At 43.5% G+C, this 15,642-nt stretch overlaps 1 protein-coding gene across 3 annotated transcripts in view; it reads left to right on the plus strand.

The window, feature by feature from the left end:
- Positions 1-15,642, plus strand: part of oxr1a (oxidation resistance 1a) — a 188,591-nt gene that overhangs the window by 109,173 nt on the left and 63,776 nt on the right. The window contains exon 1 of one of the 3 annotated variants that reach the window (XM_061234924.1): positions 7,307-7,651. The exons of the other annotated variants lie outside the window; for them this stretch is intronic. Within the exon in view, the coding sequence (XP_061090908.1) occupies positions 7,498-7,651 (154 nt within the window). The 5' untranslated portion in view covers positions 7,307-7,497. Of the gene's footprint in view, positions 1-7,306; positions 7,652-15,642 lie in introns of those variants that run through there. 3 annotated transcript variants of the gene reach the window in all.

Raw genomic sequence — 15,642 nt, forward strand, 5'->3', positions numbered from 1 at the left:
TGAACCAAATGTTTCATACTGCTGTTCAAATTAAGCTGATGCTTAATTACTGTTAGACTTATTGAGGAGACAGTTGGGAGAGAGACCTCTTCGGTCAGTTGTTGGTGGTTTGGGAAGGTGTCTGAACGTGTACCACACACAAAGGTCTAAATTAATATCAGAAATTAGATGAATGGTTTGGTGACCACACTGGGTTCTGATTTTTCAGTACAGTACAAGTCTGTTACAGCAGAAAAATCAACCTTGTTGTTGCTTCATGGCCATTTAAAATGCATTAGCACCCTATCCACGCCAAGTGCACACGAGGCCAAAGCCGCAAGGTCAAGGTAAAGATGTTTTATTCCCACTAGGAAGTGTTGCCCAGCACCTTATTTATTATTTACATTGTGCAGTCGCTTCTGTTGCGCTGTTGGGCCCTCAGCCAAGAGATGACCACCCATTACTTCTTTGAGTTTTTGCATGTGTGCGCTCGCATACACTGGCATCCAGTTGAGGGATGGTCGCCTGCCATGCCCATTGCAACATTAACAGAATGAGGCTATGATCGCACACAGATTTGAACTTAACCCCTTTTCTTCCAAAGCACCCCAAAACCATTGACTGGAGATGTCAGCTTGCATTACAGGAACTCCACCAGCAGATGGGGCACTTTCTATGTACTGGACTTAATTCATATTGAAATAGCAAATTGGCATTTAATTAGTTTGTGCGGCCCGTAGGACAAAATTTAACTAGGCAAATAAAAGTTAAGCAGTACTGCAGACTGGAAGCCATCTGGGTATAAACCATCCATCCATCCATCCATCCATTATCTTAACCTGCTTATCCTGAACAGGGTCACAGGGGGGCTGGAGCCTATCCCAGCATACATTGGGCGAAAGGCAGGAATACACCCTGGACAGGTTGCCAGTCCATCGCAGGGCACACACACCATTCACTCACACACTCATACCTATGGGCAATTTAGACTCTCCAATCAGCCTAACCTGCATGTCTTTGGACTGTGGGAGGAAACCGGAGTACCCGGAGGAAACCCACGCAAACACGGGGAGAACATGCAAACTCCACACAGAGAGGCCCCGGCCGACGGGGATTCGAACCAAGGACCTCCTTGCTGTGAGGCGGGGTATAAACCAGAGACACCATAAATAACATGCAAATGCTGAGGAGACTTGACTGCTCCTGGCCTATCTCCAGTCCAGAGGTGTGGTTAGGTGAGGGGATTGCACAATAAAGATTAGATAACTTGTGGTTATCAGGTAGTTCTAGAATAGCTGTAAGTTAGATGGGGAGCAATCTAATGTTTATCACAAGTGGCTTGATATACGGTTATTTTGTATTGAATCACGTATTGATTACACTAACAATGATAAGGCATGCTTCCCATATGTACTGTAGCTAGTTTCATATATCTGCTGGCTGTTGTTTGTAAAACATTGCTGACTTCTTGGCAAGCTAACTGTAGTAAGTGTCAACAGTAAGTTGCAGGCCAGGAACTAGTTACAGTAAATATTATCGGGTCTCATATTGCTCATATCAGGCCAATTAGCGAATGCAGCTATATTCAGAGTGACTTACAATGTACTGTAAGTCACTCTGGATAGGATCGTTTGCTAAATGACAGTAATGGGTTTAGCAATGACACTACTACAGTAGACAGATGAGATTTTTTTTCTCAATTGGATCCCCAAGCTGCAAGATGACTTCTCTAGGTTCTGCGATCTCCTACATGGCATTCGTCAACCGCAAATGCCGCTGGTCCACTAGGCACTAATTGTCCCCCACCAAAGAAATCAGAGGTGGCAACAATGCATGGGGGTGGGGAACAACATGTTTACTATTTGCTTTGCTTTTTTAAATTCAACTAATTGTAATGTAACTGTTATGTAATGTACAGTAAATGTAATGTCATGTAAAAAGTGTGCATTAACACAGGTCTTAATAGGTAAAGTATCAACACATTTCAGCTGAGAGTTCAGCTTATTAGTCAGCTTCACTTTGTGGTAACACTCTCAGAAATTTGAAGTGCAGTAAATCCAGTGATGTGTCACAATAATCTACAGGATCGTGTGTATAGATGTTGGAAGTGCATTGTACGGTTGGATTTTCCCGCTATGGTAAGTGCAGGATGCAGAAGGGGTTTGCTGTGTAGCCACATTGGGTCCACTGACAGGAAAGATTTATAATGAACAAGTGACAAGATAAAGGAAAACCTGTTTCTCTAGAAAGATGAAGGCATTGTTTATGGAAATAGATTTGGTTTTACAGTATATTCTGCTGAAGCATAACATTATATTCCCTTTGGCAAATTATGTAAAAAGCCTAGAAATGACACTTGTAGAAACCTTGCGCTTCTAACAGGAGAAAGAGGTTGATATTTAAAAAGAATGCCTACCGCATTGTACATTGCTGAATTCCATTTGAACCAATTTTACCTTATATTTGATTACATACTGAAACATATTTTTTTTTAAAATGGTTCCAGTAACAAATGCAGGCAGTTAAGCATGGACAACCCCTGCCCCCCCAGAAGCTTGTTATATGCCTCAAGGTCACAGAGGAATTCTGTATCCTCTAAAACAGCTAGTTGAATTTTGCAGAAATATGACACAATTGCTTCCTTGCTGAAGAACCATGGCTAGTTTCAGGTCATAAGTTCACCGAGGCCTTGTCTTGTTTGTTTGTTTGTTTTTCCTGGCAAAATCACAGCACATTTTTCCCATGTTTTGACTAAAACTGATGTTTTTTTCCCTTCACTGTTTGATCCGAATTCTGTTCCCGTAAGTTCTCCTCACATAATGTCTCACAGAATCACATAAATATGTATTCCTTTTTTTTTTTTTCTTCAACAAAAATTGTTTGTCTGAAAAACATTTTGTCAAAACAATTGTTTTAGGAACAGGAAGTGATTATACATTAAGTTATCAGGGCCTACAATATTAACAGAAATAGATGTGTTCATTTTATTCAGTTGTTTTCAATGATTTTATTTCCTGTTGGAATATTTATATTTGCTTTATCTTTAAACTATGGCAGCCAAGATTTTTACTTTCCAGTTCATTAATGATTTATTCATTAATTAATCCATTTTTGCTGAATGTGTTCATTTTTAACAGACATTTGGGCCATTCCATGCCAACTCCAGGAGGTTGCACCACAGCACCTCTTAGATGTTTCTCTTTTTCAGTGTGTTGAGACAATTATCAGATATAAAATTCCTGAAAATTTGAGTTTCATGCTCCATTTACTTTTCCATTTAAAGTTTGCTGTACACTGTGTCCTCCAGAATTATTAGCACCCTTGAAAAATATATATTGTATCTGCAAACTAAATAAATTATCCATCCATCCATCCATCCATCGTCACCCGCTTATCCGGAGTCGGGTCGCGGGGGCAGTAGGCAAAGCCGGGTATCCCAGGCATCCCTCTCCCCAGCAACGCATTCTAGCTCCTCCTGGGGGATCCCGAGGCGTTCCCTGGCCAGGAGAGATATATAATCTCTCCAGCGGGCTCTGGGTCTCCCTCGGGGTCTCCGCCCAGTTGGACGAGCCCGGAAAACCTCCAAAGGGAGGCGCCCGGGAGGCATCCTGATGAGATGCCCGAACCACCTCAATTGGCTCCTTTCGATGCGAAGGAGCAGCGGCTCTACTCCGAGCTCCCTCCGGATGTCCGAGCTCCTCACCCTATCTCTAAGGCTGAGCCCGGCCACCCTACGGAGGAAGCTCATTTCGGCCGCTTGTATACGCGATCTCGTTCTTTCGGTCACTACCCAAAGCTCGTGACCATAGGTGAGGGTTGGGACGTAGATCGACCAGTAAATCGAGAGCTTCGCCTTCCGGCTCAGCTCCTTCTTCACCACAACGGTCCGGTGCAACGCCCGCATTACTGCTGACGCTGCACCGATCCGCCTGTCGATCTCACGCTCCCTTCTACCCTCACTCGTGAACAAGACCCCGAGATACTTGAACTCCTTCACTTGGGGCAAAGACTCGTTCCCAACCCGGAGGGAGCAATCCACCGTTTTCCGGCAGAGAACCATGGCCTCGGACTTGGAGGTGCTGACTCTCATCCCGGCCGCTTCACACTCGGCTGCAAACCGCTCCAGTGCGTGCTGAAGGTCACGGTCCGATGAAGCCAGCAGAACCACATCATCCGCAAAAAGCAGAGATGCGATTCTGAGGTCACCAAACCGGACACTCTCCTCACCTCGGCTGCGCCTTGAGATCCTGTCCATGAATACCACAAACAGGACTGGTGACAAGGGGCAACCTTGGCGGAGTCCAACACCCACCGGAAACGTGCTTGACTTTGTGCCGAGAATGCGGACACAGCTCTCACTTTGGTTATACAGGGACCTGATGGCTCGTAACAACGGCCCCGGTACCCCGTACTCCCGCAGTACACCCCACAGGGTTCCCCGGGGGACACGGTCGAAAGCCTTCTCCAAGTCCACAAAGCACATGTGGACTGGATGGGCAAACTCCCATGACCCCGCCAGCAACCCTGCCAAGGTAAAGAGCTGGTCCACTGTTCCACGGCCAGGACGGAAGCCACATTGCTCCTCCTGAATCCGAGGTTCGACCGTCGGTCGGAGCCTCCTTTCCAGTACCCTAGAGTAAGCTTTCCCAGGGAGGCTGAGGAGTGTGATACCCCGGTAATTGGAGCACACCCTCCGGTCCCCCTTCTTGAAAATGGGGACCACCACCCCGGTCTGCCACTCTACAGGTACTGTCCCCGATCTCCACGCGACACTGAAGAGGCGTGTCAGCCAAGACAGCCCAACAATGTCCAGAGCCTTCAGCATCTCAGGGCGAATCTCATCTACACCCGGCGACTTGCCACTGAGGAGCTTTTTGACTACCTCAGCAACTTCCGCCAGGGATATAGGTGCAGATTCCCCCGAGTCTTCAGGCTCTGCCTCTTCCACAGAGGACGTGTTGTTCGGGTTCAGGAGCTCCTCGAAGTGCTCTTTCCACCGCCCGACAATATCCCCAGTCCGGGTCAGCAGTTCTCCTCCCCTGCTGAAAACAGCCTGAGACAAGCCCTGCTTTCCCTTTCTGAGTCGTCGGATGGTTTGCCAGAACTTCCTCGAGGCCAACCGAAAGTCCTTCTCCATAGCCTCCCCGAACTCCTCCCATACCCGGGTTTTTGCTTCAGCGACTGCCGAAGCTGCAGCCCTTCTGGCCACCCGGTACCTGTCTGCTGCTTCAGGGGACCCCCGGGCCAGCCAAGCCCGAAAGGCCTCCTTCTTCAGCTTGACGGCCTCCCTCACCGCTGGTGTCCACCAGCGGGTTCTTGGGTTGCCGCCCCGACAGGCACCGATGACCTTCTGGCCACAGCTCCTGCTTGCCGCCTCTGCAATGGAGGCTTTGAACATGGCCCACTCGGACTCCATGTCCCCAGCTTCCCCCGGGATGCGTGAGAAGTTCTTCCGGAGGTGGGAGTTGAAGACCTCGCGAACAGGGGCCTCCGCCAAACGTTCCCAGTTCACCCTCACTACACGTTTGGGTTTACCGGGTCTGTCAGGCAGCCTCCCCGGCCACTTGATCCAACTCACCACCAGGTGGTGATCAGTTGACAGCTCTGCTCCTCTCTTCACCCGAGTGTCCAAGACATACGGCCGCAGGTCTGATGATACGACCACAAAGTCGATCATCGATCTTTGGCCTAAGGTGCTCTGGTACCAAGTACACTTATGAGCTACCCTATGCTCGAACATGGTGTTTGTTATCGACAATCCATGGCCAGCACAGAAGTCCAATAACAAAACACCGCTTGGGTTCAGATCAGGCAGGCCGTTCCTCCCAATCACCCCCCTCCAGGTTTCTCCGTCATTGCCCACGTGAGCGTTGAAGTCGCCCAGCAGAACTATGGAGTCTCCGGATGGCACCCTTTCCAGGATGCCACCCAGTGACTCCAAGAAGGCCGGATACTCTGAACTGCCATTTGGTGCATACGCACAAATGACAGTCAGAGCCTTCCCCCCAGCGACACGTAGTCGCAGAGAAGCGACCCTCTCGTTCCCCGGGTGGAACTCCAACACAGTGGCGCTCAGCCGGTGGCTTGTGAGTATCCCCACACCCGCCCGGCGCCTCTCACCTTGAGCAACTCCAGAAAAGAACAGAGTCCAGCCCCTCTCCAGGAGTTTGGTTCCGGAACCAGTACTGTGCGTGGAGGTGAGCCCAACTATATCTAGTTGGTACCGCTCCGCCTCCCGCACTAGCTCCGGTTCCTTCCCCACCAGAGAGGTGACGTTCCACGTCCCCAGAACCAGTCTGCGACGCCGAGGATCAGCACGCCCGGATCCCCGCCTTTGCCTACTGCCCGTTGGGCAAAGCACCCGACTCCGATGCCGACCCCTGCAGGTGGTGAGCCCACAGGGCGTAAATTATCCAGTTATTGATGTAAGCTTTATTTTCCAACGTGATTAAATGGAATTTTTTTTAAAACGTACATTTTTCGAATAAAAAATGTATTTCCCCAAAAGTCAGGTTTCACTATTATTGGCACCCCTGGTTAAATAATTTGTGCAAACATCCCTGGCAAAGATGACAGCCGTGAGTCTTTTTCCTACAGTTTGTGAAAATATTTTGAGGGAATCATTGATATCCTGGAGTTTGAACTTATAGACCCCCCTCTTAAATTCAGACCACATTCTTTTGATGGGTTTTTAGTCTGGAGACTGAGATGGCCTTTGCAGAACATGGATGTTGCATTCACTTAACAATTTCTATATTTATTTTGATGTACTATATGTCTGGAGTCATTGTCCTGCTGGACAATTTTAGCTTCCTAGCAGAGACAACCAGATTTTCTGCCAACATTTCCTGGGTAATTTGTTGAATTAATTGTGCCATTGATCTTAAACATCCATGACCTACCTCTATTTGACAGTATGGTGTATGCATTCCTATATTACTGCCAAACATGTTGATGGTGTGTATGGCCAAAACGTTCAATTTTGGTCTCATCTGAACATATCACTCTCTTCCAGTCATAATTCCAATGAGGTTTGGCAAACTCTAGATGGTTGATTTTGTTTATTGTTCCCTGTGTGCGTGTGTTGGGCCAAATATATTCAAAACGCACATATATAAAACGCGCCTCGTTTTATGTTTTAAAATGTATGTTTTCACGGAGGCCACGATGTAGTGTACTCCAATTTTTATTGCCAACAAAATACTTGTGCTATAGTTATATTAGTTGTCATTAAGTGCATTCGAAACGCAGTACCTCGTTATGCGTTTCGTCAGTATAGCAGTTTACAGCAATTCACGTCAGCACACTCTCTGTCCACCAGGAAAAAAGTTCTGCAGTTGCCTATGTTTGTCTCGGTTCCTGTTTGTGCAAGTTGTGTGGTGGCATTTCGCTGCACTCAACTGCTCGCGACTTTAAAGTAACATTGTATTGTATTAATTCCGTTTTCAGAATGATTTATTATATGTAAATGCTACAGACGTGATTAGTTTACAGTGATAGATAAACTAAAGCGGAACTATGGACTACATTCTGTCATTCACGGGGAACAGCATGCGCTCTGTCAGAGACGCAGTTTCGAGTCGAATTTGGCCTGCTCCGGAGCAAAAAGTCCACTTCGAAGATTCCAACGTAGGAGCTGCTGAAGAAGACACTACTATGGAACAAGCAACAGGTTTGACACAGTTATCTAATAACAATAATGAAGTAATATCCTGTTTCTGCCGAGTGGATGTTTACCATAACCGTAGCCACGCCTTTTGCAACTTAAAATCATTTTGAGAGTTGTCATGTGCACCACGTTTACATGTTGATACTGGATACCGTTGTTATTAAATAGCGATACTTGCATCAAGTTGCATGTTGACTACCAGTATTTTCTTGTCAAGCCGGCTGATGTGGATATTGGCTAATATGACAAGTTGGCGAAGTCGTCTAACGGAATAGTGTTCATGAAGAACCGTAGTGGTGGTAGTAGTTGAAGTGTATACGCTTCATGCATGTGAACTGTTTATTTAATTTTAACCATTAGACCATGTTCTACGCCAAATGCAGTTGTTGAGTGTCCCGGTGATTACGTTTCTGCTAGGGTATTCAGAAAATGTAGCATCTGCAGGATTATTCAATCGTCTAGCTGACACGTCTCCTCCAGACACATTTCTGGCAGTAACACGAGCACGTAGAGCACGTTTAAAGTGTTATCGAATAATTTAACGTTCGCTCAGATGTATCATGATCTGCTATCAACTGTATTTTATGTGGAAATTCTGCGTCATGGCACCGTTGTGTTACTTGAGAGATGGCAAAATTGAGAGTAAACCTCTCAATTCTTACCAAACGAATTCGATAATTGAGACAAACGACCACAGAACTAAATATAACATCTGCAAGTGGCTGTTGGACTGTGTCTTTGCTCGGTGGAAAGTAGTGACACAATAGTTAATTATTACAGTACATGACACAACTCCGTCATTGGGTCTCGAAGTTACACTGTAGAGACATTCTGATTTGTAATTGATGACAAATGTATTTAGTATGCAGTGATTGTTTTAACAATAAGATTTGCAACATGTTCTTTTGTCCTTATTTATAAAGGCAGCATACTCATTTTAAAGGTTATCATCAGCAACAGCATTTCCAAATGCCTTGGCATTGACTTCCTCAAATCTCAAATTGTTGCAATAAATTCAAAGTGGTCATTCATGACAAGTAAATCTTAAACAACCTTGTGATTTGAAGGACAGATAAGGCGTAGTGCACCTCTGTTTATATGTTCCGTTTTTACTTGTCTGTGTGCATTAACCAAGGAAGTACACAGTGTTCTGGGTGTATAATTGACTAAATGTATAACAGTACTTTCCATAAAATGAGTTCAGTGGAATGGTAGATAGTAAGGCTGTGTGTATATCGATATTGTGGTTTAAACCTTAAAATTAATAGCAAATTAGAAGATAGTATCTCTAAAGAGGAAGAGGCAGGGAGGGAGAGTGTGGAGGCCCTTGTTGCTCGGAGCCTACATTAATTTTGGTCCAGTATGAACATAGTAGCGAGCGTTGCGAGCATTGTTGCACACGCGTTGTGTCTCAGGTGGATATTTGTAAATTCGGCAAGCTAACTAATTGCTCATTTCCTTGTTACTACCGATAATGAACTGGTATCGTTTTATAACCAAATATGTATTCTTTGCTTGGATAATAAGCGATAGTATACAGAGTTTCAATGATTGCTTGTCTGGAGTGCAATTTGGGCAGCTACACGTTCCTTTTATTTCTTTACATGCTGAATCATGCGTGTTTAGCTAAACCTTTATTTGTCTCAAACTGTAAGTTGTAGTTGCATCGTTTGTGGTACACTATCATATCTTCGTTATATAGCCAGCTAGTTCCATAGCCAAATAAGTTGCTTGCTCATAATGTAGTTGGTTAGCTAAAGTGAAAACTTCAAATAGACAAAACATATAGTGTATTATTGTTTTATCAAAACAAAATTTAATATTTTATTAGATCATCTTTTTGGCGGACATTTTCTTATGAGAACACTACGAAAAGACGGCAGGCTCTGTCGGGTTTGTCACTGTCAACTTTCCAAAACTGTGCATGTTGTGGTTTGAGGGTGTTTGTTGATGCAATTCCTCTATTGACAAGTTAGGAGTCCAAAATTACCAATTGTACCTTTAATTTTGTTAAAGTAAATGAGGCATCAATTAAATGATAATTCAGTCATTTCTTGTGCATTATAAAACATGTTTTGATGCACTTAACACAGGAAGATGTATGCCACTTTCAGCTTGGTTGTCTGTAGCCTCCTTTATGTCTTTTATTAATCTAAAACATGATTTCAAGTGAAACATAATTAAGACTAGAGTAATGCAGGTAATCATTAAATACATTTTGCCAATTAGAATTTAAATTAGAATGTGACTTAACTATCAATGTTATGAATGTTTCATAGTTCTGAACAACCCCCATTCAAAATGGCTCCCTATCTCTAAGATTCTACTGTAGTCGGGGGCTGAGACACGCACAAATAACTAGAGGGAGAAAGATACTGTGCAAAACTGCCAGCTTAGTTACACTGATATATCTTCGAGTGTTTGATGCTATCATAAAATTAAATCGGCAGGGATGAACAACTGAAAAATCAGTAGTGTTTTGCTGTCTAGTTATGTAGTTATTTATGCACTCGTCTTGAACCAGCACATACTTTGTGGGAGAGAGCAAATATGAGGTAGACTAGTCGTCATTGTTACTTGGCTTGCTTGGCTGGTTTGCCAACGGCCCAATGTTTCCTTTTTCCTGACTGTTAGCAGTGACTCCGAAGATTAAATAGTTGCAGTCAGTATATTCAGTTGATAGAGCTGCCTGCTTCCACAGCTCCTGCAGCATGGCTAAAGCTAGCGCTTTTGCCCAGGCAGGGACTGTTAGAAAACACAGTTGTATCCTCATGGTTCATAAAGTAGAGCTTTAAGGTTTGTGCTGTTTGTAAAATACAGCTTTTGGAAGAAATTATTGTGATTATACTTCATTTTTAATGATGTGTCAGAGTTGAATTACAAGTTTGGTGTACTGAAAACTGAGCAATATACTGGGCATGAGGCTAGACTGCCAGTAAACTGCCAGAAAACTGTTACACAACTTCTGTCACAAAACCACGCCCACTTCTCAGTTTCTGTCCAAAAACATACAGATAATTTGGTTCCTTCGTTGAACAGGTGCAGATACAGATAGTGTTGCCTTGACTCACCCATAGTATATTCATAGATTGTAATAACATAGGAACGGAATGACCATTTGCTCTGTCCTTACTTTTAATAATGAATGTTTGGAATTCCCCTTGAATGGTGTGCAATTCAAAGGATTATTTGAATGGTTTGTGAAGTTTGTTTAAGCGTGAAGTTAGTGCAGACAGTGCTCCAACCACAGTATGTAAAAGCACAAAGGTGCCACTCGCTCTCCCAGCTGTCATTCCCCTCTTGATCCGATGCTGATGTGGGATAAACATAGTTTAATTAGGAGAGAGATTAATGAGACACCAGTGCCTTGAATTGTCTTTCTTGTCCCAGGACAGATGGGGGTTCTTGTGGCCTTAGAGGCACATCTTTAGCACAGTGTGTGGGGAGGCATGAGGGAACCCCCTGAGACACTCTCCCTCAACTTGACAAATGAGCTAGAGGCCTTTCTGTAAAAAATACTGTGCCTAGTTGACTCTGGTTTTGAGGTCAAGCAGTGAGCCAGAACCTTGCGTATGTCAACACGGCAGTCTAAAATTGTCACGTATACATAACATGTTCCATAAAAGTAGGCCAATCTTTAACCTTGAGTTAGAGGGGGGGGTCCAACAAGTTTGAGAGCTCTCTTACTTACAGAATGCTTTCTGAGTTTAATTTGTGTTCAGGTAATGAGTTGGTGTAAATGAAACAATTAAGAGTTGACGAGAAATAAAGGTAACAGCGGCCATTCCTAGCGCAAATATGTATCACCAAAACTATAATACATTAATAAATAGTTAGTCCAGAGCCACCAAATACAAGCTGGCAGACTGAAAGAATTTCACTTCAGACTTCCAAAAAATATCCCTCTTCATTCTCCCCAGCAGTTCTGCCTCTGGAGCTGCAGCAACACCACCCACGCCTCATGCAGGAAGCACTGTTACTGAAGCACGTACGCTTACCAAACGCACTCGCCCCTGAGCTGCTGGCTGTTTTCCCCATTACAGACCATGCACAACACAATTTTCTAACGTATAATCTGTTTGTTTGGGGAGACCTTGTCCGTAGGGACGCCATCACTTAATCCGTATACGAATCCCCCATGCAGCTCTAGGCTAAATTCTCCAAGGTGCTTTCTGCGCTGTGACCCCCATGTCTTCATGCAACCCTCTCTGCTTTTTTATGCCAAGGACAGGGAGAACAGACAGCCTAGCCTAATTTTATAGAAATATTTATTTATCTTCATTTTTTTTATTTTTTATTTGTGATTTAGTTTACTTCCAGTTGATTAGACCAACAGGGGTCGGGACAATCCCCCCTGGAGCAATGCTTGGTCCCAACAGCTGTGCGAATGTTATTGTGGCTACACCGGAACTTAAACCACCAACTTTCCAGGTCCCAGTCATGTGCCTTACCCACTAGGCTACAGGTTATACATAAATGGCATTTATTTTTCCCTGCTGTGCCACTGGTTTTCAGAAGAACATGTGAGACGTGTGAATTTCAGCAGGCCTGAGTAATTTATTTGAGTTGTTATCTGACCTTACATTGCACCATGATTGACTTTCACCCCCGTGTTTTGACAGCGGTGTTTGTTTTGTCTGGATTGAATGCTGTTTGGACAACATTCTGTAGGCTGGAAGTTGCCTCTGCTAGAGTGGGGACAACTGCATTTATTCATCTTCGCAAGCAGTAGTTTTTCCCAAGGTCTCTATTATTGAATGGGGCTATAGATTTTGTACTTAGGCTGTCAGTTCTATTACTGCCCTAAAAATGAATAATATGGCGCTGTCTTTTCTGGAGAGAATCTTCATCAGATTGTCAAGCTTTGTTCCCTATGCGGAAGTTAGTCATGTAGATTTAAAGAGTGGCCCACATCGTCAATTTCAGTATGTACCACTACCGCCCACCCCCCTTGTCTCTGTTGCATGTTAAAGTTCCCCCTACAAGTATTGGAGCAGCGAGGCCAATTACTTAGATTTTGCAATGCAGTGAATACATTTGGGGTTTAGATAAAAAGATGAACAAGAGACAAGTTCAGAATTTCTGCTTTTATTTCCTGGTATTTACACCTAGATCTGCTTAACTACTTTAAACATAGCACCTTTGGCATCAGACCACACCATTTTTAGGTGAGCAAAAGTATTGGAACAGAGAGATTTTAATTCAATGAAAATAACTAACACTTTTGGTAGCATATCCCTTGCTTGCAATAACTGCATCAAGCCTGCAACCCATTGACATCACCAAACTGTTCTTCCTTTGTGATGCTTTTCCGGGCTTTTACTGCAGCCTCTTTCAGTTGTTGTCTCCCAAAGACAGCTCTCTGGTCTTCATGTTGGTTCATCTTTTCTAAGAAAAATGTACTCTTCACAATCAAAACCCAAGGTTAAAACCAAGAGTAGACATTCAGAACAATGTATTGTTTAACCAATCACTCTAACAGGACACATCTGGGCAACCGGAAACTTCTGTCAGTCACATGTTCACACTTTTGCTCACCTAAAAATTGGGTGGTCTAATACAAAAGGTGATATGTTCGAAGTTGTTTAACAAATCAAGATAAAAATACCCAGAAATAAAAGCTGAAATTCAGATCTGTCATCTCATGTACATATTTTGACCTCAAACTGTATAGCAAAAACAAAGCATTGCTGTTTCAATACTTGTATATCCAGACTCTGTGATAAGATGACTTAGCAGTTCTATGATTGGGGTTCCATGGCACTTGATGGAGCTGAGCTGATCAGTTCTTAAGTGTTAATTCAGCTGTAACATGAAATGTGCCTAATGCAGAGCGTCGATGGGCTAGGAGGTCAAAAGGTGACATCCCGTGAACTGGAGTGCCTGCTCAGGCTCAATCGTGAGTCTGTTAAAGGGGCAGGGGAACCTATGCCTTGTGCCTGACAGCCAGTGGGTCTGTTAAAGGGGCAGGGGAATCTATGCCTTGTGCCTGACAGCCAGTGGGTCTGTTAAAGGGGCAGGGGAACCTATGCCTTGTGCCTGACAGCCAATTGTAATTGTCTGTTAAAGGGGCAGGGGAATCTATGCCTTGTGCCTGACAGCCAGTGGGTCTGTTAAAGGGGCAGGGGAACCTATGCCTTGTGCCTGACAGCCAGTGGGTCTGTTAAAGGGGCAGGGGAATCTATGCCTTGTGCCTGACAGCCAGTGGTCAGGTGCCAGCCTAGACCTAAATCTTTCCAGTCTCTGTGTTGTATGTTGGTGCTTATAATGGGCGGCTAGCCACAGACACGACCCCAAAATCACAGGGAATAATAAATACTCCCACTAAATATTGGTGCTAATGATAGCTATGCAAAGGAAGGTTTTCATTATCAATTAGATTTTTGGCCGGGTTTTAGCATGGCCATGTGAAGATGATAATGTAAACAGAAGTAATGCCATTTCATTTGATTTATGTCACCCTTGTGCCACGGAAACATGAAAATGAATTGATAAAGGGCCATTGAATTGTCATTCGATTTTTGTTATGTATAATGCGGTTACAATGGGAAAGTGTTATTTAAAATGTGGTGTTTGGTTTTCATTTAAATTACGAGGGGGTTTTCTTGTAGAGAAACTGAATATGAAGTGACTTTGCATTTACATTTTAATATTGTTAGATAAAGTGTGTACATTTACTTGAAAATTTAAATGCAAAGCAGGTTTTTGCATTTTCATTTGAGTCAGGACATGGTTTTTACATACATGGAATGAAAATGGAATGTAATTGTCAATTTGCATTTTAATTTTAAGTTTGGCGGCGATATACTTTCATACTAGTTGCTCAGTTGCAGGTGGAATAGTGAAGATGCTAGTGTATAATTGAGAAATTAGCTGCCCCCTGCAAAGAAAAAACAAATTAGAAATTCAGCAGCAGTAGAAGAAATTAAAGCATTGACACAGAAATAGTACAGATGTATTGCATCCTATAGAAAAGCATAGAATAACATACTTTTAACCTTAATCTTGATGTGCTATATATTGTTCCCTGTTTTGCGTCATTATTTGCTACATATTTCCCACAAAAGGCACCTGGAGCAGTGATCCCATAACCAATCACAGAATCGGGGTGTGTTTAGTCAACCTGAAGTGAGAGTTAATTATTAGGGTCCGCGGATTCGGCAACAATCACGGCGGAATGACAGGATCAGGGTGTGATTAATCGGCCTGTAGTGAGTGTTAATGAGGGGGAACAACTGAGCCAGTGGTTCCGTGTGAAAACCATCGCTCCCCTGACACAGCACACAAAGTGCTGCCACAGCAAAGCTTGCCTACTGGGTGGTGTGCAAACCATCCAGTCCAATGCTTTGTGTAATACGGGCCAAGACTGGAATGTGTGCAAGGGGATGGGATTACTGCTGTTTAACCTGTCAGTTTACTTTAGCCAGCCTCCACAGATTAAAGATGTCACTGCTTGGTTGTACAATTGTGGAATGTAAATGGTCACGTCCCTTTAAAAAAATTTTTTTTTTTTAAATTAGTAGTGATAGGAGAATCTTTAAGTGGTCCCCTTTTAAATAGCAAAACAATTATTAATCGGAAAAAAGAAGGAGTGCTGCCAGGGTGGATTGTGCATATGGATTATGCAATGGCGAGACCTTTCCGATCAGTACACGAAAGTAATCCCGCTTCTCTTCGAATTATTGACAGAGAAGCAATACCCGACTCGGTCAGAAAAGGCGATCGTTTGAAACGTCTTTTACAGCGCAAAATCCTGGTGTTAATGAGGAACAGGAGTTTACCCCTTTTTATATATTCCTTAATTCTATGTACAGTTGAACTGTTTATATCCTAATTAATTTATTAAAACTTTGCTTTGCCTTCATATTTAAAGGTACAATAAGTAATTTTAGACTCCTAATGGTCTAGAGAGGAATAGCAGCAACAAACCCTCTCAAATCACAACACTATTTATCCCTCCCCTTTTTCTGTGAATGCACTGACGTTGAAACCTT

Source organism: Conger conger, chromosome 1 (assembly GCF_963514075.1).
Source record: "Conger conger chromosome 1, fConCon1.1, whole genome shotgun sequence".
In the NCBI taxonomy this organism is placed as follows: Eukaryota; Metazoa; Chordata; class Actinopteri; order Anguilliformes; family Congridae; genus Conger; species Conger conger.